A 24,913-nucleotide genomic window follows, 5' to 3' on the forward strand; every position below is an offset into this window, starting at 1 on the left:
TACCTACTAATTTTAAATTTATAACCTAACTAACTTAACTAACTAAAATGCACATAGACAGTGTACCTAGTCGAATTATAGAATAGTTTGGGTAAGTCGGATGTCGATTACAGGGAACGGTTTTAACTAATTAATTTATCTACTATTAAATTAACCTAATATCCTAGCTAAGTGGTGGTTTTATATAATTTTGCAAGTTTAGATGAACTTAATTTCTTAACACAGATTCAATCAATAAACAAAATACTTCTGTTAGTTCGAATCCACTTTCCCTCAATGGTTTATAAATTAGTTAAGATAGTTCTTGTTGGTTACCAATTAAAAGAGTATTAGTAATTCAATTCTAAATTAACTAATATTAATTAATTCATGTAGGTCTATGTATGGTCATACATAAGTTAACACAAAATCAATTATTAAATAGAATTGGAGTTATGTAAGATTGGGTTAACAAACACAAATTATGGTCATAACATGAATTCTCTAGCACAACCTAATTTGATAATTAAATCCCTTAATTAAGATTGGTTCGATCTTAGCTCTAATAATCTAATGTTTATTAAATTACTAGGTGTTCCAATTCATGCAGAATAATGGTCTTTAACTACACATAATAAGACATTAAAGCAATCTAATTATTGAATCAAGCATATTAGGTAAACCCATCAAACACAAGACATAACCAACAAGCAAGGTCTAGATTAATTTAATAAAACCATGAGTTCCAGCTTCATATAGCTAACAGAAGCAGCTAGATTTAGCTGGACATGCTAACAAATAAACTATCACAAATCATATTCAAAGACATATTTAAATGTACCAAACTATTAAGCTAATTATGAACTCTTCCTTCTTCCTAAGTATGTAAACCAGGTTCCAGGCCTTCAAGCTCTGTAAATTTCGACTTCTGAAACTCTCCAAGTCAGCCAAAAGCTCCCAATTCGTAGGGAACAAACCCTATTTATATTTTCTGAAATTTCCGTACTCATGTCGTGAGCAAGTAATCCTCACGTCGTGAATACAGTAGATATTCGTGTTTGACAAGGAGTCTGATCCGCGATGATTATCTTCTGGAATATTCGTACTCATGTCGTGAATAGATATGTCTCACGACGCGAGTGTAGCTGATTACGTGAGTTTTCTTCTCTTTTACTCTCCAAGCCTCCAAAGTTCCAATCTTTGTCGATTTTAGTCATTTTCTCCAAAAATGCTTCTATTTGGCTGCAAAGTACAATTAAAGCTTATAAGTATTATTATTTAATGCAAATAACCAAAATATGTATAAAAATATCAGTAAATATTGCCAAAAAACATGTATAAATATGACAATATCAATTACACTTTAGATTTTATATTTATTTGAAACAACCCAAAAATACGACCCAAAAATTTTTGTTTTTAATATAATCAAAACTGCAATCAGAGCATCATATAATAAAACCATACGTGATGTATCCCAAAACATAGTAAAATACTGTGCGGAAAAACTGTATCATGCTACATCAGATCAAACATCTAAATCAATCCCAGGCTAAAGCTGAGGCGGTGGTGTGTGCGATGCCGTCATCCAGAGCTCTTCCCTTTGCTTGCGGAAGTACCTGAAACCAAAACTGAAACTGTAAGCACGAAGCTTAGTGAGCTCCCCCAAACTACCACATACCATACAATAACACATAAACACATATTGGGCCTTGCCCACTGCATCGGGCCGAAACCCGGAAACTGCATCGGACCAAGGTCCGGAACTGACTGGGACCTTGCCCCCTGCATCGGACCGAAGTCCGGAACTAACTGCATCGGACCAAAGTCCGGAACTGACTGCATCGGACCGAAGTCCGGAACTGACTGCATCGGACCGAAGTCCGGAACTGGCTGCACATAGCATAGCATATCATAACCATTTATATTGCATACTGCATCGGGCCGTGGCCCGGAACACAAACACATACACATAGTACCTAAAACGTGTCTGAACCACGAAGGCATCAAACATACGAACTACTACATCGGGCCGAAGTCCGGAAACTACTATTAACTGGACGGGCCGGCATTGTGGCCTTAGACCCGTCCCTACAGAAAGGAGACTCACCTCGTAAGCTAGCGGATGAGTGTGTGGCTCGGAAAGCTAACGGCTGCTGCTCCTGAATCTCCTCGGCTACAAATCCATAAACACACTCAATCAATCACTAGCACTATACTCAGGGTAAAATGACCCTTTTACCCTTGATCAAAGTTGACTTACTCAGGGCTGACTCGCCGAGTCGGGATACCCGACTCGCCGAGTCCTAGATTCTCCGTTCAACTCTTACATGCTGCTACTCGTCGAGTGTGGCATCGACTCGACGAGTACCCTCTGGATCCAAGAACTCAGATGATCTTCATCCGACTCGCCGAGTCAGATGAACAGACTCGACGAGTTGTTCTTAATCCTTAAGGAGATTGCCTTGGACTCGCCGAGTTGTATGAACAACTCGCCGAGTCCCTCCATTACTGAGTCTACTCTTAACTCGCTGAGCCCACTCCCTAACTCACCCAGTCCACTCGACACTGAAGAAACTGGAGAACTCGGGACCCGCGACGTGACTCGTCGAGTCGTTCTTCCGACTCGCCGAGTTGCCGCCATGCAACATATTTTTACTCGATTTCTCTTGAATCCAACACATGCAAATGATAGATCTAGGTCCATTAAGCTGTTTTACCACGTAAAGTTTCCAACTTTACGTGCACAACTACACGAATGAGGGAAATAAGACTAAAATATGCACAATAAGGGTAGATCCATGGCTAATAAGCAATGTAACCCCAAAAAGACAGTGGATCTGGACTCTTCAACACCCCAACACTCAGATCCAAAGGTATTTCGGCTTAATAATACAATCAAGCAAGCATAAAGCTTGGAACAAGCATCAAATAGCCCTTAAAAGAGCTCTAATGGAAGTTTAAGCATGAAACCAGGAGAGGACTCCGAAATTACCTGAATAAGTTCACACTTGATCTTGGATCTTGGCACTAGAACTCGTTTCCTTGCTTCCTTCTTCTTCTCCTTCTTCACTCCTTCACCAAAATGGAATAAGATCACTTATAAGCTCACAAGAGGAAGGTTTAGGGTTTCTCACAGTGCTCTCAGGGGGAAAGTGACGAGATGGAGGCTATAATGGGGTTTAAATAGTGAGCAAACCCGGGGAGTTAGGGTTTCACCCAGACGGATGGACTCGCCGAGTCCAGGATATGGACTCGTCGAGTCGCCGGCTCCCGCGTGCCCAAGATGCGCGACCCGACTCGGCGAGTCAGGCTAGAACTCGCCGAGTCCCTCTTGAAAACTTAGCCCAAAACAAATTAAATTAACATACCGGAAACGGGTCGTTACAATTCTCCCCCACTCGTTTCAGACTTCGTCCTCGAAGTCTGCTACGGCTGGATCTGCGAATAATTCCGGGTAGTGCGTTCTCATTTCTTCTTCAGCCTCCCATGTCCATTCAGACCCCTTCCGATGCTGCCACTGCACCTTTACCAGCTGAATTACCTTGTTCCTCAAGGTCTTGGTCTTTCGTTCCAAAATTGCTATCGGTTTCTCGATATAATTCAAGCCGCTATCGACCTGGATATCCTCCAAGGGAACGACCGCTGTCTCGTCCACTAAACACTTCCTCAATTGCGACACGTGGAAGGTGTTGTGTATCAAACTGAGCTCCTCCGGAAGATCTAACCGATAAGCAACCCGACCCACCCGGGCCAAAACCCTGAAAGGACCAATAAATCTGGGGCCCAATTTGCCCCTCTTCCGGAACCTGATGACACCTTTCCAAGGTGAGACTTTCAGGAGAACCATGTCTCCCACCTGGAACTCCAAGTCTGAACGCCTCCTGTCGGCGTAGCTCTTCTGCCGACTCTGCGCAGTCTGCAGTCTACTACGGACCTGCTGGATCAGCTCCGTCGTCTTGAGCACCACTTCGGTGCTCCCCATGACCCGCTGACCGACCTCGCCCCAACAAATCGGGGTCCTGCACTTCCTGCCATATAACATCTCAAAAGGAGGTCGATCAATGCTCGCATGATAGCTGTTGTTATACGAGAATTCCGCTAAGGGAAGATACGTATCCCAACAACCCCCAAAATCCAGAACACATGCCCTAAGCATGTCCTCGAGAGTCTGAATCGTCCTCTCACTCTGCCCGTCAGTCTGAGGATGGAAAGCGGTGCTGAAATGGAGACGAGTACCCATCTCGTCGTGAAACCGCTTCCAAAATCTGGACGTGAAGCAAACATCTCGGTCCGACACTACCGATACCGGTACTCCATGACGTGCCACAATCTCTCGCACATAGATATCGGCTAACCTTTCCGCCGATATACTCTCCTGGATCGGAATAAAATGGGCACTCTTCGTCAACCGATCCACCACTACCCATATCGAATCTACTCCACGTGCGGTCCTGGGAAGTTTGGTGATAAAATCCATAGTGATGTCCTCCCATTTCCACACGGGAATATCCAACGGCTGCATCTTGCCGTGAGGTCTCTGGTGCTCCGCCTTGACCTTCCGGCAGGTCAAGCACCTCTCAACGTACCAAGCGACGTCCCGCTTCATGCAGGGCCACCAATAATCAGGTCGAAGATCTCGATACATCTTCGTCGCCCCTGGATGGATAGAAAATCGAGACTTATGAGCCTCGTCCATCAATATCTGCCGTACCCCACCCCAGTACGGTACCCACACCCTACCATGAAGCGTCATCAAACCCCGGCTGTCGTAGTCGAACGAAGCTACTCGACCCACTATCCTCTCGCACTTCTGCCTTTCCTCCTTGAGACCCTCCATCTGAGCCTCCTTGATCCGCTCCAACAGAGGAGTGATTACCGTCATCCTCATACACAAATCCCTGATAGGGGCCGCCGACACCTTGCGGCTCAGGGCATCGGCCACCACGTTGGCCTTCCCTGGATGATACAGGATCTCACAATCATAGTCCTTCAGCACGTCCAACCATCTCCTCTGTCTCATATTCAAACTCGGCTGATCCATAAGGTATCGTAAACTCTTGTGGTCCGTGTAGATAGTACAGCGGACCCCATACAGGTAATGCCTCCATATCTTGAGGGCAAATACAACTGCCCCCAGCTCCAAATCATGGGTAGGATAATTAGCCTCGTGAGGCTTCAACTGTCTCGAAGCATAAGCCACCACATGGCCTCGCTGCATCAACACTGCTCCCATACCGGTGATCGAAGCATCACAATAGACCACGAAATCCTCAACACCCTCTGGCAAGGTAAGGATCGGAGCCTCGCACAATCTCTGCCTGAGAGTCTCGAACGCCGCCTGCTGCTCAGGCCCCCAACGAAAAACTACCGACTTCTTGGTTAGTCGGGTGAGCGGCACTGCTATCTTGGAGAAATCCTGAATAAACCTCCGATAATACCCTGCCAATCCTAGGAAGCTCCGAATCTCAGATGGAGACCTCGGGACCTCCCACTGCATCACGGCCTCAATCTTGGCCGGGTCAACCAAAATACCCTTCTGATTAACGAGATGCCCAAGAAACTGCACCTCGCGTAACCAGAACTCGCACTTGGAGAACTTAGCGAACAGTCTCTCCCTCCTCAAAGTCTCCAACACCTCCCGCAGGTGCTCCTCGTGCTGTTCCTGCGTCTTGGAATACACCAAGATGTCATCGATGAACACTATCACTGACCGATCCAGCATCGGTCTACACACGCGGTTCATGAGATCCATGAACGCGGCTGGGGCATTGGTGAGCCCAAATGGCATCACCACAAACTCATAATGACCATACCGGGTCCTGAAAGCAGTCTTCTGTACATCCTCATCCCTGACCCTCATCTGGTGGTAACCGGAGCGTAGGTCGATCTTGGAGAACCAAGACGCTCCCTGGAGCTGATCGAACAAGTCATCTATCCTCGGAAGTGGGTAACGGTTCTTCACCGTTACCTTGTTCAACTCCCGGTAGTCAATACACATCCGATGCGACCCGTCTTTCTTCCTCACAAATAAGATCGGCGCTCCCCAAGGCGAACTGCTCGGTCGAATGAAACCCTTGTCTAACAGCTCCTGAAGCTGTGTAGACAACTCCTGCATCTCAGGGGGAGCAAGTCGATATGGTGCTTTGGCTATCGGAGCCGCACCAGGAACCAGGTCGATCCTGAACTCAACCTGCCTCTCAGGAGGTATCCCCGGCAAATCCTCGGGAAACACATCCGGGTAATCTCGAACAATAGGAACATCATCGATCGTCGTTTTGCCCTTATCCCGGGTATCCAAGACGTAGGCTACATAACCGGCGCAACCCTGCTGAACGTAGCGCCTTGCCCTAGCGGCCGAGCAGAAGGTCAATCCTCGCTGGGGCCTCTCGCCCTGAACCACTATCTCTCCCCCACTGGGAGTGCGAACCCTCACTAGCTGAAGCTCACAGTCAATCACCGCCCCGTTGGGGCTTAGCCAATCCATTCCCACAATAACTTTATTCCCGCGCAGGGGAATCGGAACCAAATCCACTGAAAACTGCTCCTCAAATATCTGAAGGGAACACCCTCTATATACTTTGTCGACCCTCACGGTCCTATCATCTGCTATCTCCACCTCTAACGGACAATCCAGTTTCCCTGGAGCTCTACTGAACCTCTTGCTAAGCGCAAGAGATACGAATGATCGGGTAGCCCCCGAATCGAATAATACCAAAGCAGAAATGCCGTTCACAGAGAACGACCCTGAATAAAACATACAACCATAAGCAACATTTATTCAATAATAATAAGGAGATAAAAGGGAAGATACATACCCGACACCACATCAGGAGTCGCCCGCGCCTCCTCTGCTGTCATCTGAAATGCCCTGCTCTTCGCCACCGGCGCATCAGCTCGGCCCTGACGGCCATCCGTGATCCTCAAGGTAGCAGGGGCGGGTGCATGCACCTTCCCTGCTGCAGCTAAACTGGGACACTGGGACCTTTTGTGTCCCCTCTGATTGCACTGAAAGCAAATCAGATCCGATGCTGTAACCGTAGTGGCAGGGGTCGTACAATCCCTACTCAAATGCCCAATCCGACCGCACTTGTAGCAGCCGGAACTCCCTGCCTTGCACGCTCCCTCGTGCAATCTCCCACACTTGCCACATCGACCGTGGCTCTGCTGACTCCTAGGTCTGTGATCTGAAACCTTGGGCTTTTTGCCCACACTGCCTGCACCCGAAACCGCCTCCGGTTTCCTCTTCCTCTCCATCTCGAGATCAATCTCCCTCTCTCTGGCTCTAGCAATCATGTCGTCCAGTGTTTTGCAACTGGACCGGCTCACAAACATACGAATGTCGCTCCGCAACATCTCGTGATAACGGGCCTTCTTCATCTCCTCGTCTGCTGCATACTGAGGAACAAGAAGGGCCCGCTCCCTGAACTTGGCGGTGATCTCCGCCACTGTCTCGGTAGTCTGGGTAAGATCCTGGAACTCCCTGGCTAACTGTTGCACCTCAATGACCGGTGCGAACTCCGCTCTGAACCTGGTAGAAAAATCAGCCCAGGTCATGGCATCCAATGCCGCATCATCCCCGATGGTATGTCCTGCCTCCTCCCACCAGTCACGTGCCCTGTCCTTCAGGAGACAGGACGCCAATTTGACCTTGTCCCCCTCGGGACATCTGCTAGTGCGGAATGCGTTGGCCACATCCGCCAACCACCTGGTACTCGCTATGGGGTCCCGTGCCCCGTGGTAGTCAGGAGCCCCGCACGCCCTGAACTCCCTGAAAGTGAGTGTGCGCGACCCCATCATGGCCGCCATCTTAGTACGGAAGGTACTCAGTCTCTCATCCATCATCTCCAAAATGCCCTCCTTGATCGAACCGAAGATCACAGGAGTCTGCTCAAGTATGATGCGAGTAATCTCAGAAGAAAGGAACTCTCTGGTCTGCTCATCCATCTGTCCGACCTCCGGGTCGGATCCCGATCCTGATCCTCCTTCGGCATCTGAACTGCCGGCTGCTGGCCTCGGACGCAAAACTACCATTCTGAAACATATCATAACAACATCAGAACATTGAAATATTTCAAGGGATCATAATACGACTACTAGCTTCCTGGTCTAATCTTGGCCTTCCTTGATTCGAGTACGGATCCTCTGTTTCCAGTAGTATGGGCCCCTACTACCTTCCACATCTATCCGTACTTTCCTCAAGAACTGCCTCGACTTCCCCAAGTCACTTCTACCGCTGCTATTTTCTGCTACCCTCACCCTAGGCTTGCCCTAGAGAAAACTCGAGCTCAATACGACTGGTCCTCAGCTGCTGTAGGTCTCCTTGCACTGCCAGTTAGCCATCGCCTGAACACCATCACATGTGATGAGGATCGGATAATCCTTCAAGTAAAAGATCCGTCCCTACAACGGTTGGACTCAAACAAGAGCTGCGCAGTAGGGCCAGTTCCAGCACTCTGGGATTATTCAAACCTGATTACATGTGGTGTGACGTGTCCACCTAATGGCTAACTCCCATTACTCGAATCCCACTAAGCACAAAGCAAGCAGCATTCGGACAAGGGAATCAGACTCACGCAAGCTATTCTTATAACAAGAAATTGCACTATCGTAGGATGCTAAGCTCACACTATCAGGCATAACCTAAACAGGCTATCCTACTGCTGTCTACTCAATTCTAGCATGCAATATTCATAGAGCTGTAACACATAAGCAGGCACATAAGGCATCCTCCTACACCCTTAGTCCTATTCTAGCATGCTGTTCTACTAAACTGAAATTGAACAAATAACTTGTATGGGTAATTTGGGAGTACTTACTTGAGCTCGGTTGACCGCATGCACACACCTCTATCTTAAAACAATTCTTTTTCCTCTTAAGTGTTTTCAAAATTCTTTTGTAAAAACATTTTATTAAAAATCTTTTATTTCCCCTTAGTTTGAGTTCAGATACACCCGAGAGTGTATCCGAATCCCTCAAACCAGGGCTCTGATACCAACTTGAAACAACCCAAAAATACGACCCAAAAATTTTTGTTTTTAATATAATCAAAACTGCAATCAGAGCATCATATAATAAAACCATACGTGATGTATCCCAAAACATAGTAAAATACTGTGCGGAAAAACTGTATCATGCTACATCAGATCAAACATCTAAATCAATCCCAGGCTAAAGCTGAGGCGGTGGTGTGTGCGATGCCGTCATCCAGAGCTCTTCCCTTTGCTTGCGGAAGTACCTGAAACCAAAACTGAAACTGTAAGCACGAAGCTTAGTGAGCTCCCCCAAACTACCACATACCATACAATAACACATAAACACATATTGGGCCTTGCCCACTGCATCGGGCCGAAACCCGGAAACTGCATCGGACCAAGGTCCGGAACTGACTGGGACCTTGCCCCCTGCATCGGACCGAAGTCCGGAACTAACTGCATCGGACCAAAGTCCGGAACTGACTGCATCGGACCGAAGTCCGGAACTGACTGCATCGGACCGAAGTCCGGAACTGGCTGCACATAGCATAGCATATCATAACCATTTATATTGCATACTGCATCGGGCCGTGGCCCGGAACACAAACACATACACATAGTACCTAAAACGTGTCTGAACCACGAAGGCATCAAACATACGAACTACTACATCGGGCCGAAGTCCGGAAACTACTATTAACTGGACGGGCCGGCATTGTGGCCTTAGACCCGTCCCTACAGAAAGGAGACTCACCTCGTAAGCTAGCGGATGAGTGTGTGGCTCGGAAAGCTAACGGCTGCTGCTCCTGAATCTCCTCGGCTACAAATCCATAAACACACTCAATCAATCACTAGCACTATACTCAGGGTAAAATGACCCTTTTACCCTTGATCAAAGTTGACTTACTCAGGGCTGACTCGCCGAGTCGGGATACCCGACTCGCCGAGTCCTAGATTCTCCGTTCAACTCTTACATGCTGCTACTCGTCGAGTGTGGCATCGACTCGACGAGTACCCTCTGGATCCAAGAACTCAGATGATCTTCATCCGACTCGCCGAGTCAGATGAACAGACTCGACGAGTTGTTCTTAATCCTTAAGGAGATTGCCTTGGACTCGCCGAGTTGTATGAACAACTCGCCGAGTCCCTCCATTACTGAGTCTACTCTTAACTCGCTGAGCCCACTCCCTAACTCACCCAGTCCACTCGACACTGAAGAAACTGGAGAACTCGGGACCCGCGACGTGACTCGTCGAGTCGTTCTTCCGACTCACCGAGTTGCCGCCATGCAACATATTTTTACTCGATTTCTCTTGAATCCAACACATGCAAATGATAGATCTAGGTCCATTAAGCTGTTTTACCACGTAAAGTTTCCAACTTTACGTGCACAACTACACGAATGAGGGAAATAAGACTAAAATATGCACAATAAGGGTAGATCCATGGCTAATAAGCAATGTAACCCCAAAAAGACAGTGGATCTGGACTCTTCAACACCCCAACACTCAGATCCAAAGGTATTTCGGCTTAATAATACAATCAAGCAAGCATAAAGCTTGGAACAAGCATCAAATAGCCCTTAAAAGAGCTCTAATGGAAGTTTAAGCATGAAACCAGGAGAGGACTCCGAAATTACCTGAATAAGTTCACACTTGATCTTGGATCTTGGCACTAGAACTCGTTTCCTTGCTTCCTTCTTCTTCTCCTTCTTCACTCCTTCACCAAAATGGAATAAGATCACTTATAAGCTCACAAGAGGAAGGTTTAGGGTTTCTCACAGTGCTCTCAGGGGGAAAGTGACGAGATGGAGGCTATAATGGGGTTTAAATAGTGAGCAAACCCGGGGAGTTAGGGTTTCACCCAGACGGATGGACTCGTCGAGTCGCCGGCTCCCGCGTGCCCAAGATGCGCGACCCGACTCGGCGAGTCAGGCTAGAACTCGCCGAGTCCCTCTTGAAAACTTAGCCCAAAACAAATTAAATTAACATACCGGAAACGGGTCGTTACATTATTTAACCATATTAACCAACTTATAATCATTATTAGAAAGAAATTGAAAAGTCATAGGAGTTTCAAATGAATTTGGTGAAAGGAAAAATGAACGGGAGTTTCAAATGAACGTGGTGAAAAGAAAAATGTTTCATTTATAAGTATATAATGATTTTTTAATTCCGGATTAAAGGTTGAAGTTGAACCATATCCTTTTAACAAGTTTTTTTTACTAAACCATTTAGTTTTGATCGGTTCAAAAATATTTATTTTTTGTACAGATTGATCCGGTGTCTTGACTTGTTTCAACTTAATCGGTTAAATTGGTCGGTTCAATTCGGTTTTTAAACATTGTTTGTAACAGATTGACCATACCATCTTCTCCACCACCTCAAACGTTCTCCTTCCATCATCGGTCAACTCTCATTCATCACACATGTCTCTTCTGGTTACAGTTTCTATCGTAATATTTCTGAAATACAGTCTCCCCTCAACTCGAACTCGGTCACGTTGTTGAGAAAAACTTGTCCACCACCGTTGATATTCCTAACTACGACATTGTCATTATATACCTTGTTGCTGGATATTACGTTAATTAGCAAAATCGTAGCTGCAACTCAACCCTTTCTTGTATATATATGGGTTTGAGGATGGATATGGAACATGATTTCAAGAATTTGGGGCTTTAAGGATTTTATATGTTGATATTTCAATCACAAGCTTTGTATATCAACAATTTTTTGTCATTTGAGTTTGAAATAAATAAAACCATCAAAACTTCCATATATATGCTTCCAAAATTTGCAAAATTAGTTTGGATCTGATGAAACTATATAAAATATGCATTGTATGAACATTATTGGAATTAATAGTGGCGATTTGGGGATTAATAATAACAATTTTTTTTTTTTTCAAATATCAACATGTCATTTAGACATAAATTAAAGATTTTGAAATATAATTTAACCTGTTTTAATATTCAGTGATTAAATATTTTCAATAATAAACTTTTATAAATTTTTTTATCAATAATCCAAGTTATTTTGGATAAACTCATAAACATATGAACATCCTTAACCCATAACTTTAGATAAATTAGATGTACTGCATATAAAATGCCGGTGACACACTTTTCAACTGTCTTCATCTGATCTCTCTTCAACGCCTTCACCATAAACAATGGTCGGCGGTGGAGGCGATGCTCCGCCACCACCTCCAATAAACGGCGGCGAGTTCCTTCTCCACTTGCTAAAAAATCCACCTCAGCATCCCCGTTCGCACTCCCAACCACCACCACCACCACAACCTTCACAAGTACTCCCTCACGATCCGGCCGTCGCCGCGGTTGGTCCGTCGATACCTTTCCCGCCACAATCATTCCCACCACATGGTGCCGATTACCTCTCCCCCTCCCGTTCTCCGCTTTTCCCGCCTCATAATTACTTCAATCAAGGGTTAGGGTTCCCCCAAAACCCTAACCCTAATCCCAATCTGAATCCAAATCTTATCAATCCAAACCCCAATTGGCACTTGAATTTCATGCAGAATCACCACCAAGTAAACAACCAGGGCGTGTTTGATGATCTGTCAAAACTTGGACTTATTTACGGCAACAACCAGCAGCAGCAGCAAGATCGACAGAACAAGTTCATTTTTGGTACTTTGCAATCTGATATTCAAAGCTCTAAAGTGTCGAGAAATGGTAATTTGGATTACGATCTTGCTAATATTGAGAAACACTTAATGAAGGAGAGAGAACTGAGTATGGGGAATAGCAGGCTGAACGGTTCAGAGGTTGATCTCCATCGCAATGCTGAGTTAATGCAAAATCTCCAAATCAGTTCATTGGAGTTCGGTAATTATGGATCAAAGGGAACTTCTTCTCAACAGCAAGTGAGACGTATACCACCACCAGGGTTTTCGAGCAACCCAAGGAGTGTAGGCAAGAGGAATATGGAACCGAGTATGGATAGGGGAAAGGGTAATCACAGAGATGTTATAAGTTCAGGAGAAAGATTGCACACTGGGGAAAGAAGAGGGCTTATTCAACAGTTTGATGACCCAGGTCCTTCAAGAGGAAGTCATCTTCATTCAGTTACTGCTACTGATGTTGAAGAGTCCTTGATGGCATTACATGCTATGGATGAAAAAAAATCCAGAAACAATGACATTGACTCGAGGGAATTGGATGAGTGTGATGAACATCTAGATAATTTACTACTTGAAGATGGAACAGATGAGAAAAGTGATGCAACAAAGGGTCCTAAATCTCGAGATAAGGTAAATGTTTACTGCTGCATGATCTTTCTTTGTAATTGTACATTGCCAGATAAGTAATTTGTTGGATAATTTGGTATGAGTCTTGATACTTTAATGATGTTTCTTTTATATCATACGGATTCACCAAACCCGATTTTAGATCTTTAAAAAATACCAAAAACAGAACCTTCTACACATAGCAGTAGCAGAGGTTTTTTGTAAGCTTTTTTGTGCCACATTAAAGCAAACTCAACAATCCAAAACTTCTACACATATCCACCATAGCAAGGCTTTTCACTAAGCTAATTGTAAACGATTTGATTGAAAACGGTCTCACAGTTTCACAATTTATGTTGAAAAGAAATTCTCACAATAGGTCTAAATTTCCCTTTTATAAACCCATATTAACCAAGGTTGCTCCATTTTCACATAAAGTTCACCTTAATGGTTTTATCCCATAATCTATACAATCATAACACAGATTTAGCATATTTCCCAGAATGCCCGTTAAAGTCTTGATATTAAAGAATTTAATCAGAAAATTACCATGGATTTAGGGTGCTTTTTTTTTCTATTAAGTCGTATATGGATAAAGTGTCTGAATGAATAATGGTATCTGTCTGGATAAACGGTTGTATACATAAGGTCTGTTTCTTTTCCAGACTGAATAAACGGTCTGATTTTGAATCAGACTAAATGACCATTTTACCCTTACATTCCAAAATTAAATTTCACATAATATCTCTCTTCTTATCTTTAGCTTTATTAGCAAGTCTTGTGATATGAATTCAGGATTACAGATCAGATAAAAGGGGACAATGGATACTGAACCAAAGAATGAGGAACTATAGAAGTCGTACAGAATGTAGGGGAGATATACAAAGGCTAAATGCGTCTTTTCTTGCAATTTATGAGTCACTGATTCCACCAGAAGAAGAGAAGGAAAAACAGAAGCAACTGATGGCATTATTGGATAAACATGTTACAAAAGAATGGCCTGAAGCTCGGTTGTTTCTTTATGGATCATGTGCCAATTCATTTGGTTTTCGTAAAAGTGACATTGATGTTTGTCTTGCAATGGGGGATGCTGATATTGACAAAGCAGAGATTTTGTTGAAGCTTGCTGATATTTTGAAATCAGATAATCTTGAGAATGTTCAGGTAATTCTCTCCAAGGGTAAATTGGTCTTTTTAGGCTCTGTTTGTTTGTTACAGTGGACAGGATAGAACATGTTGTTGGACTGCATGAAAAGGCTGGACAGGAAAACACTGTTGATTTGTTTGCGCAAAAGACAAAAATGCCCTCTTCATCCTCATCGCTGAAAATGAAAATAGCCCTATAAAGTTTTGTTGTCTTGTGCTGTTAACAAAGGCGAGAAAAGATTGATGTGCATGTGAAATATTATAGAGTAAAATTACTTTTTCGTCCCTGTGATATAGTGGTTTCTGTTGGATTTGTCCACAAAGGAATCTTTTTGCTTTTTTGATCTCTGTGGTGTGATCTTTTCACCTTTTTGGTCCTGAGACTCATGCTATCTATTTTCAGCTGTTAAAACCATGTAAATTTACCATTTTACCCTTTTACCCCTATTAATTATGAAAGTAAATTACAGAAATTGTCCCTGTAGTTTGGTGTTATTTCTGGATTTGGTCCGGTTTTTCTTCTTTTCTAGCATTAATCGTCTTTCAAATGACAATTTTGCCCCTATCTTCTTTTTCATCTTCAAGAAATAATAGATTCAAAACAAATTCAATCGATCTCATCATCTTTAAACATCAATCCTAAAATTAAGCAAAACAAAATCAATTGTCAATTCTCAAATGACCGTTTTACCCCTGTTTCTGCAGGCATTGACTCGAGCCAGGGTTCCCATAGTGAAGCTTATGGATCCTACCACTGGAATCTCTTGTGATATTTGTGTAAACAACTTGCTTGCTGTGATAAATACAAAGCTTCTACGTGATTACTCAAAGATAGATATAAGATTGAGACAATTGGCCTTCATTATCAAACATTGGGCAAAGTCTAGGGGTGTTAATGAAACTTATCAAGGAACCCTATCTAGCTATGCGTGAGTCAACCTCATATTTATACACATGTCATGTCCTTTTTTTTATATTCTGATTTTTTATTTATTTACTTTTCAGGTATGTTTTGATGTGCATTCATTTCTTACAGATGCGTACGCCTTCCATCCTTCCATGTCTACAGGTTTTCTTTTTCTTTCTTTCTTATGATAATATAAATTAGGGCTAAATGCAAGAAGTAGCAACATGCTTTGATTTATTTGTATCAAATTCAACAGATTAACTATATACAAAAGAGCAAAATCGCTCACTATGTTATTTTTTTAGAAGAACAAAATTGGCTTATTAATATACATATTTTTTAAATCAGGAAATGGAGACGACTTATAAAATAAATGTGGACAATGTGGAATGTTGTTATTTTGATAAAGTGGAGAGACTTGAAGGTTTTGGGTCCCGCAATGGTGAAAGTATTGCTCAGTTGGTTTGGGCTTTTTTCAATTACTGGGCTCATTCTCATGATTATGCAAATGATGTTATATCTATTCGGACTGGAAGCCTAGTAAGGTCAGTTTCGTAATTTCTTCTTCTTATCCTATTTTTAAATTAACATATATCACATTTAATTATTTACTATTATTTTATAAATACAAACTTTCCAACAGTAAAATATCAATAGAAAAAAACTTTATTACTTCTCAAGTTCTCATCAATCAACAGGTTGTACTGCTTTTGACTTGTGTCAATGGGACTAAAATTGCATTTTTGTCATATTCAAAACTCTAGCAAAAAGACATAAATGCCCTTTTTTCATCCTCATCATCGAAATTAACCCTAGAAACATTTTCTACTCCCATCTTGTCAAGTCCTTATGCAGGGCAAGGCATGCATTAGACAGGAACTCGATTCTTAATCTCTAGTCTATGGAAAAAAGACGTAAATGCCCTTTTTTCATCCTCTTCATGAAAGAAAAATTTTCTAGTCCCATCTAGCCAAGTCCTTACGCAGGACAAGACAAAGCAGACAAAAAATGACAATTTAGTGTCCCACAAACTCACTCTTACACTCTAGTCAGTGGAAAAAGACGTAAATGCCCTTTTTATCGTTAGAAAGATTGATTGATATTGAAAAAAAAAAACAGCAAAAGAGCAAAAGACTGGACAAGGAGGATTGGGAATGACAGGCATTTGATATGCATAGAAGATCCGTTTGAGGTAACACATGATTTGGGTCGGGTCGTGGACAAACGAAGCATCCGTGTTTTGAGAGAGGAATTTGAACGTGCTGCTGAAATCATGCAATATGATCCAAATCCTTGTGTGAAGCTATTCGAGCCTTATATTCCCACTTGAATTCCTTCACTCCCCTTTTTTTTGTGAAAACTTAGTTGCTAGTAGCATGTAAATTCCTTGCCCTAGATGCTGATTTTATGGACTTGTTAGGGTTTGTGTAGCTCTATGGATTTCATCTTTCGTAAAAAAGTGTTTTTTCTTGTCTAAATATTTACGTAATTAATTTTATTATTGTATACTAATTAATTATTATTGTGTTTGGTGTTGCATTGAATGAGGCAATAATTGCAATTTTTTTGTCCGCCCCAAAAAGATATAAAATCTTAAATTTTGATGAATATCTTTGGTTAGATTTGATTTGTTTTTTTTTTTCATGTATAAAATCTGAAAAATACAAAACCGGAATACCTACTTTTATTTTATTAATATGACGTAATAAAAATAATCAACATGTATATGTGGCTTAAATTGAAAATCACATGGAAAAATAAATAAGCATTGTTTTTACACTTTATGTTGTGTTCTATTCTTTTTTTTTCTAGAAAATTACAAAATTTAAAAAAGACAAGAAAGAAAAGGCCTAAGAATTTGTTTTCTACAAAGTGAAAAACTGATATTTTAGTAAAAAAGATTACTTGAATCGAAATATGCTCATCCCTACAAAAAGATGGTATATGAACTTGCTCTTGATCTCTTATCTTTATAAAAGATATATGTATAAAAGACATGAATACTTATGTTTATCATTCTACAAAGAGAAAATGTACAAAATAATGCTATTATCAGTGAAGAACTATAAGTATAATGCTATTATGTGTAAAGGAATATAAATACATAGTAATTACGGATTACATGTTGTATTGATAAAATAAATATAACTACATTTCTTTTACAACTAAGGAAATGTAAACACACTGCAATTACAAGTAAAAGCTAAAATACCATACTTCCTTACCAATTTTCCATTTTCTTTATGATTAAAAAACCCACAAACCGACAAAAAATGCATAGACTTTTGAAAAACGATGGTAACATATTCACATAAAACACATTTACAATTTGAAACTATCATCATCATCTTCACTACATCTATTCATAAAAAAAGAAAAAAAAAAGTTTGCATACACTAATACAAGGGGGAGTTATCACATGAACACCTTTGATAACAAAGAATAGAATGAAATGATTTGCAAGAATAAACATCAAACCAATAGCAACCAAACACATCATCATCATTGACCCAACTTGCAACCTCGAATGTAGGGATGATCAAACTTTATGTACTTGATCCAATACGATCGGTACCTTGTCATTGCCAACTCCAGCCATGGTTTCATGTTCCCGTTGTAGTGGATCACAGCCGCTTTATCAATGTCGTTTTTGTCTATGCTTGGATTGTAGCCTAGCCCAAGTACATGCCATGACTTGTCAAGTGGTTGTGTTAGCCCGTAAAATGTCATTAATCCAGGTGGCAATGTTCCAAGCTTCCATAACACCCGATCTTCATTCTAAAACCAAGAAACAAAAATAAAAAAAACATTAGAAGAAACAAAAACAAGTAACTGAAAAACACACGCGAATGGAAAAGATTTAGGGGTTTAGAGGAATCGAGTAGTAGACTTATTTTCCTATATACTAGGGTTTTTATGGGGTCGTTAAGGGTGCGTTTGGTTGTGGAAAATTTTCTAAGAAAATCGAAAATTTTGAAAACGCGTTTGGTTCGTTTAGATTTCCAAAGTTTTCTAAGAAAATGAAAATTTTCAGTTTTCCAAATTGTATGTAAATTAGAAAAGTGATTTTTACAGTTTTCCAAATTTCTAAGATGGAAAATGAAAACTCCACCCGTTCCAACCAAACGCGTTTTCATTGAAAATTAAAAATGAAAGTTTTCCACAACCAAACGCACCCTTAGCATTTAGGGCAACTTAATATTCTAACTTATGCTAAGGGTTGAGTTTACACACATTGAGACAACTAGATTTAACGTTTGGTTTTAAGTTTAGGGTTTAGGGCAATCTAAGGAAGACATTTGGTTTGTAAAATATTTTTGGAAGAAATGGAATCTTTCAAACGAAATGGAATTAGAAGGAATGATAATCTATCACGGGTCTGGTTGGCAGGAAATAGAATGGAATTCAATAATATAAATTTAAATTAATTTTTAATTTTTATTTATTTCACATACTTTTTGTTTATCGTAATACATATAATTTAAATTTTTGTTTTTGTTTATCTTAGTATAGATAGATATGGATAGATATAAGAGAGGGTTATACTACAAATGATGTTACACATGTCGAGACACCAAAATTTAGGGTTTAGGGTTTAACGTTTTAATAATGTAACACTATTGGTCCGTTTTTGTTAATAATAACCAAATAAAAAAAAAAAGAAAAAAACAAGCTTACCATATTTTGCCACCTGTGATAAATCCCGGTTATATCCTTCTTCTTCCACACATCAAGATCAAACACATTCATCCCATACGCCCACCCACACGCATTCGGATCAAAATTCCTTGCGATATTCGGATTCGAAAAATTCAAATACTTATCAAACCGATGAAAACTCTCTCCACACGTCTCAACCGCTCCATTCACATTCCCTTTCAAATCCACCCTCCACAATCCCGTCAAATCCTTTTGCACCACAATATCATCATCAAGAAAAAGGATTTTGTTCAATTTAGGGTAAACTTGTGGGAGATAGAAGCGAAGATGATTCAACATGGAAAGGTATTTAGGGTTTCGGTATTTTAAATTTGATGAGCCCGCGGAAAGTGTGGTTTGGTGATCGGATTTGAAGTAGTATTCTTTCATTGCGGAGGATTCTAATTGGCGAAGAACGGGGCAATAAGAGGAATTTAACCATTTGAATTCGTCCACATTTTCTACATGGATTGTGGATTTACCTGGTGGGTTTAATAAAAACCACATGTTCATTGCTCCAAAGTTTAGTTTATCGGAGACAAGATGGAATACATGTTTCTCGGGTTCCTATAAAAAAATTATATCATTATCATTAGTTTATAATGAAGTAGTTGTTAAAAGAAACCGATATATGAGGGAAAATTTGTAAAAAGTTAGGAATTAAACGTTAAGTAGTTAATAAAAAAGACATTCAAGCATGCCATGATGACCTTTTTATTCGGTATGTCAAATTTGCAGGAAATACCAACAAATTTTTTTTTCTTTTTATAAATAGGGTTAACCTCATGAAAGACCTTATATTTTGGGTTTTTTTTTTTTTTTTTTTTCCGGATTAAGCCTTAACTTTTTTTTTCCCTGAAAAAAAACATTGCATTTTTTCATTTTTTTTCGATGCCCTTTTAGTCATTTTTTTTCCAAAAAAACTTGTAAAATGTGAGGGTTTTTTCGGAAAAAACTAAAAAAGTTGAGGGTTTTTTCGGAAAAAATTAGAAGGTTGAGAGTTTTTTTTGGAAAAAAAAAAAAGACAAAGTTGAGGGTTTTTTTCGGAAAAAATGAAAAAATACATGTTTTTTTTTTTCAGGATAAAAGATAAAGTTGAGGTTTAATCCGAGAAAAACACAAAATATAAGATCTTTTATGAGACTAACCCTTATAAATATAGGCAACATATTTCATTTTTTTACACATAACACCAATGTATTTACATTTCTTTAAACATAAATACATAATAACAACACACTCGCAATATGCCAATATCTTAACTCTAATAGCAACATACTTATATTTTCTCACTCACTAATAATAGCAATATGTACATAATATATTGTTTAAGAAATGCAAGTACGTTGCTATTTTGGGGAAGAAAAAAAAAAGAACATATAATAAGAGTAGATATAGGGATATACCTTGGCATTGATGATAGTGGAGTTGACAACAACGGATGCAGCCAAAACATTATCAGAAAAGAGAGCATAATGATAAAGATTTGGATTTTCAAGATTCTCACTTCTTGGGAACTTTCTTTTTTCAGGTGGAAGAAGGTAATAATCAATGGTTAATCGCATTGATAAGCAATGAATTCCATTTGGGATTGTTTTTGCTGCTAATTGGCTTAAAAAAGTGCTTTGTTTCTTCAAGCTACGAACTTGTTCATCAGCTGATTGAAGCATGGCTCTTAGTTTTCCAGTTACTAATTTGCAATCATAAACTTCATTTTTTGCTTTTGATAGTACTTGCCCCATAATTTTTATTCTCTCTGGCACACTACAAATATTTATATAACAAAAATCAGTTATAAAAATAGCAAATTGAATATATTGAGTTGTTGAATTTGAAATCCATGAAGGCATGAAGAAGATATTTATTGAATTTCGTGATATATATATATATATATATATATATATATATATATATATATATATATATATATATATCATAGCAAAAAACATTTTGAAAATACAGAATGTGCAAATGTACTTTCATACTTTTATTGATTTAGCCACCAAATTATTACTTTTTTTTTACCGGTTTCTGAACTATTATTATAATAATCATTAAAAAAATGATAGTTCAGTGGCTAAAATGATAAAATGGTGAAAGCAAGTTCTGAATTTCTGTATTTTAACCACTTTCAAAACCGAGAAAAGTGGTTTTTAACTTTTTTTTCTAAAGGACAAATTACTGAAAACCAGCAATTTACTGGTTTAACCATGTGTACTTTATTTTTTCCATTCAAACAACAAAAGCTTCAGACCTATTTTCCAAATTAACCTTTTTGAATGGATATAACAAGTCAAATGGTTAATTTGAAAAATATCTGAAACTTTTAAGGTGCGTTTGGTTGTGGAAAAATCCCTCGTTTTCCAGATTTTTTTAAAGAAAAGTGAATTTTGAAAACTTGTTTGGTTGAATATTTTTTTCCAAAAATTTCCAAGGAAAGAGAATTTTCCAATTTCCAGTTTTTCATGAAATTATTTAATTGAATATGAAAATTTTGAAAACACGGTTGGTTGATTCACTTTTCAGAAATTTTCCAAGAAAACGAAAACTTTCTGTTTCCCAAATTGTATGTAAATTAGAAAAGTGATTTTTACAATTTTCCAAAGTTTTCCAAATTTCTAAAATGGAAAATAAAAACTCCACAAGTTTCAACCAATCGCATTTTCTAGAATTTTCATCGAAAATTTGAAAATGAAAACTCTAACTCTATTTTCTGAAAACATTTTCTAGAAAAACGAACATATTTTTCGGTTTTTTTTTTCTTTTATTGATTTGCAACGGGTAAATTCAAATTCAAAAGACGGGTCAACCGAAAACTTTGACCGGGACCCACTAACTAACCTTCGATTAAGATCAGCATCTGCAGCAGCATCCCCTAAAGCACGATGACTTTCTTTAATCTGATTTTGTAATTCACGTGCCAATTTTGTGTTGTTTTTCATCATTGCAATGCTTTTATAAACCCTAGCCATAATAATTTGGTCCCTAACCAATCTCACTGTTGTATCCGTATTATCATTATCATTTTCTTTTCTCCAAATACTATACTTCCCAAGAACAGCTGAGTCAACCGATTTTGACCTCTCGATTGCTGCATTTTCAAGCTTTATGATGATGTCATCATCTTTTTTTACTAAATCGGCTGCTCGGGTTTCTCGTCTTTTTTCTCTTAGTTGCTGCACAAAAAGGGTAAAATCGTCATTTACCCCACGGAAGATGAACATGGTAAGCTGCTGTTTTTTTTCCGACTTAGTAGATACAAAACATCGTAATGAGGACAAGAGTTAATTCGGTATGATTTCTAGACGGAAGGGTAAAATCGTCATTTACCCACGGAAGATAAAATGTACTTAATAAAGAAAAAACATCTCAATCTAGTAAGCTATATATGGGTGTTTTTTTTACTTGATGTAGAAAAATCGACTTAATAAAGAAATTGAGGGAAATGGTGCTTTCCCCATCAAGTCTTGACATTTTACAAATTTGCCCTTTTTTATTTTATCCTTCCATTTCTCAGTTGTGACATCATTTTCTCAAATATTTTTTAAACATCATTTATCCTGACAACACTTAATTGGAAAAAAGAAACAAGTCCTTTTGATCTTCAAGAAAAAAAGTGCCATATCTGTGTGTATGTTCATAGGAAATTCAAATTACAATATTACCCTTCTTGCTAGCTTGGCAGGCGTATCAACAGATTGAGGATGACTATCTGTATTAAACACAAAATCAAACATAATTAAGATTCACACAATAGCAAACATCTTAATATAAATCATAAAAGAAACATTGTTAGTTGTTACCATCAAAAAGTTTCTCCTCTTTCTCTGTTGGGGTCCGTTTTTTATTTGTTTCCACAATCTGATAAACACAATGCATCATTAAACTTTTTTTTTGTTTATTTCAGTATTTCCACAACCAAAATATCAATAAAAAATAAAATCACGGAAAATTTTTTATACTAACCTCAGTAGGACTCACATCTTCTTGTCCAGAAAATTTCCAAGAAGCTGACAAGTTGTTCTTTCGAAAAGAATCAAAGCTCAAAGGTCCTAAATCATCAGTGTTTGCCTTGATGACATCAATAACCTAAATATATAAGAAAGAAAAAATCAAGAAAATTTGATGGATAAACGTTTTATAAACTTTTTAGTAGCAAACCTTTTTTGAAAAAAGAGATTGGACATGCATTAAAGCCAGTCTTGCTCTCCAATCAACATTCTGCACAATGATTTAGACTTGCATAAGTGTAAAGAGCTGAATGCAAGAACTAGCAATGTACTTTCATTTATGTGTTTTATTACAACATTATGCTTTTAAATTCTTTTCTCATTAAGGCATTGTACTCTTTTTTCATATCTAGACAGTGTGCTTTGAAAAATCTACCCTTTATAGATCTTTCAAAGTATAATGTTGTAATAGGAAGAAATGAAAGTAGGCTATTTCTTGTATTTTACACTATTGTAAATGACAAAGAAGTGTACCTGTTTGCTAACATCTTGATCTGCATAAGAATAATAAAAAAATGAATTAGAGAAGTATTAGGAATTTGTTCAAAGTCGACTTAAAAAATTGCTAAATTCACTAAAACCTTAAAACAAAGGAAGCATTTCTAAAGACAAATTTGCAACACAGACTAGCAAATTATTTTAATTTTCTAACCAAATGAAACGATTAAGGCTTCAATTCACAATAATCAGTTTTAATCCACATTAAACACCCCTGGAAACTAATTCGTTCAATAAGTATCAACCAAACAAGACTAAATTCACATAAACCCTAAACCTAAAGAACACCTTTCAAAGAAACTCGCATTTTGCAAAATAGAAACTAGCGAAATGGATAAATTTACTAACCAACTGAAGCAGCAAAATAAACCCTACGCCCAACGAAGAACCCCACAGGAGCAAGAACTAAAAACAATACAAGAACCACAATTGACATCCAAGATCCACCTCCGCCATTGTTCCTGCGGATACCCATATTCGAATTCCCCCTCTTAATCGCCATTTTCGCCCCTAATTACATAAATTTCAGATTAAAGCCAAAAAGAAAAGGCAAATTCACCACTGTTGCTCTTAAATCCATGCATACAGTCGAAGATAATGTAATCCAAAAAAATTACCGGGCATGGAGGTAGATCAAGTTGATGGGTATTGCTGCTCAGACTAAAAACCTAATCTTTGTCTCACTACATTGAGAAACTGCGAACATAGAAGTTGCAGTGAAGTGCGATTTGGAAGCAACACTGGATATTCTCAAGTATCAATGCTTTAATGGGAAATTGTGGTTTGTGGGTTTTCTGGGGAGGTAGGAATAGAGATCTGCAATGGCGGATTTGGGTTTTATGAATCTAATGAATTTAATTGAATTGAAACTTTTGGATTGATTTTCTCGATTCGGACGTGTTCTTATTTTCTTGTTTTTTTCTGTTTCTATATAACACGATGTCGTTTGAACCGTAGCATGGCCGACACTCGTTGAGTAAAGTGTACTCTATAAGACTTTGGATTATTCTCATCTAGGTCCTTACGGTTTGCAGAATTCACAAGTTGGTCCACAACAAATAGAGATGGCAAACAACCCAGTCCAAAATTAACGGATTTGGTTAAGATTTTTAACTTGTTTAAGCTAAATTGGTCAAAGGTATAACTCATTTACCTTTAATATATATATATATATATATATATATATATATATATATATATATATATATATATATATATATATATATATATATATAATATTATGCTTAACCGTATTATTATAAACTTATAAAATTATTAAATTATACTAGGCTTAGTTTCTTTGGAGCCTATGGAGTCATTCCATACAATACTGTAACATCTAGTTTTGAGGTACATAATTTCAAGGTTTTCTTTAAGCTTTTGGATGTTGTCATGACGTGAGCAATGTCTCTCACGTCGTGAGCCAAAGTTGATTTGTTAACCCGCATTCT

At 39.1% G+C, this 24,913-nt stretch overlaps 2 protein-coding genes across 2 annotated transcripts; one reads left to right on the forward strand and one right to left on the reverse strand.

Moving 5' to 3' along the window:
- The first annotated feature begins 12,052 nt into the window (after positions 1-12,052).
- LOC145094087 (Nucleotidyltransferase family protein) lies at positions 12,053-16,771 on the forward strand. The gene is made up of 6 exons (XM_079032358.1): positions 12,053-13,226; positions 13,998-14,366; positions 15,054-15,277; positions 15,354-15,417; positions 15,604-15,800; positions 16,375-16,771. The coding sequence occupies exons 1-6, from the start codon at positions 12,126-12,128 to the stop codon at positions 16,583-16,585; spliced, it is 2,166 nt and encodes a 721-aa protein (XP_078888484.1). The 5' UTR covers positions 12,053-12,125; the 3' UTR covers positions 16,586-16,771.
- Positions 16,772-17,538: 767 nt separating this feature from the next.
- Positions 17,539-24,400, reverse strand: LOC145094088 (polygalacturonate 4-alpha-galacturonosyltransferase-like). The gene is made up of 11 exons (XM_079032359.1): positions 24,080-24,400; positions 23,811-23,972; positions 23,439-23,458; positions 23,116-23,175; positions 22,921-23,043; positions 22,758-22,815; positions 22,620-22,666; positions 21,796-22,130; positions 20,361-20,718; positions 18,934-19,521; positions 17,539-18,033 (listed from the first exon to the last, which is right to left on the reverse strand). Exons 1-11 carry the CDS (start codon positions 24,084-24,086, stop codon positions 17,758-17,760), a joined length of 2,034 nt encoding a protein of 677 aa, XP_078888485.1. The 5' UTR covers positions 24,087-24,400; the 3' UTR covers positions 17,539-17,757.
- Between the last annotated feature and the right edge of the window lie 513 nt (positions 24,401-24,913).

This window comes from Lactuca serriola, chromosome 3, assembly GCF_051521515.1.
Source record: "Lactuca serriola cultivar US96UC23 chromosome 3, Lser_US96UC23_V15, whole genome shotgun sequence".
Taxonomy (NCBI): domain Eukaryota; kingdom Viridiplantae; phylum Streptophyta; class Magnoliopsida; order Asterales; family Asteraceae; genus Lactuca; species Lactuca serriola.

Bases quoted from the DNA above. Each gene is read 5' to 3' on its own strand.
- LOC145094088 (XM_079032359.1), bottom strand. The intron at 22,816-22,920 runs GTTAGTATAAAA...TGTGTTTATCAG, and splicing joins AAGATGTGAGTCCTACTGAG to ATTGTGGAAACAAATAAAAA. The intron at 18,034-18,933 runs GTAAGCTTGTTT...TCTTGGTTTTAG, and splicing joins ATCACAGGTGGCAAAATATG to AATGAAGATCGGGTGTTATG.
- LOC145094087 (XM_079032358.1), top strand. From the start codon at position 12,126: ATGGTCGGCGGTGGAGGCGATGCTCCGCCACCACCTCCAATAAACGGC. The intron at 14,367-15,053 runs GTAATTCTCTCC...CTGTTTCTGCAG, and splicing joins ATAATCTTGAGAATGTTCAG to GCATTGACTCGAGCCAGGGT. The intron at 15,418-15,603 runs GTTTTCTTTTTC...TTTTTAAATCAG, and splicing joins CCATCCTTCCATGTCTACAG to GAAATGGAGACGACTTATAA.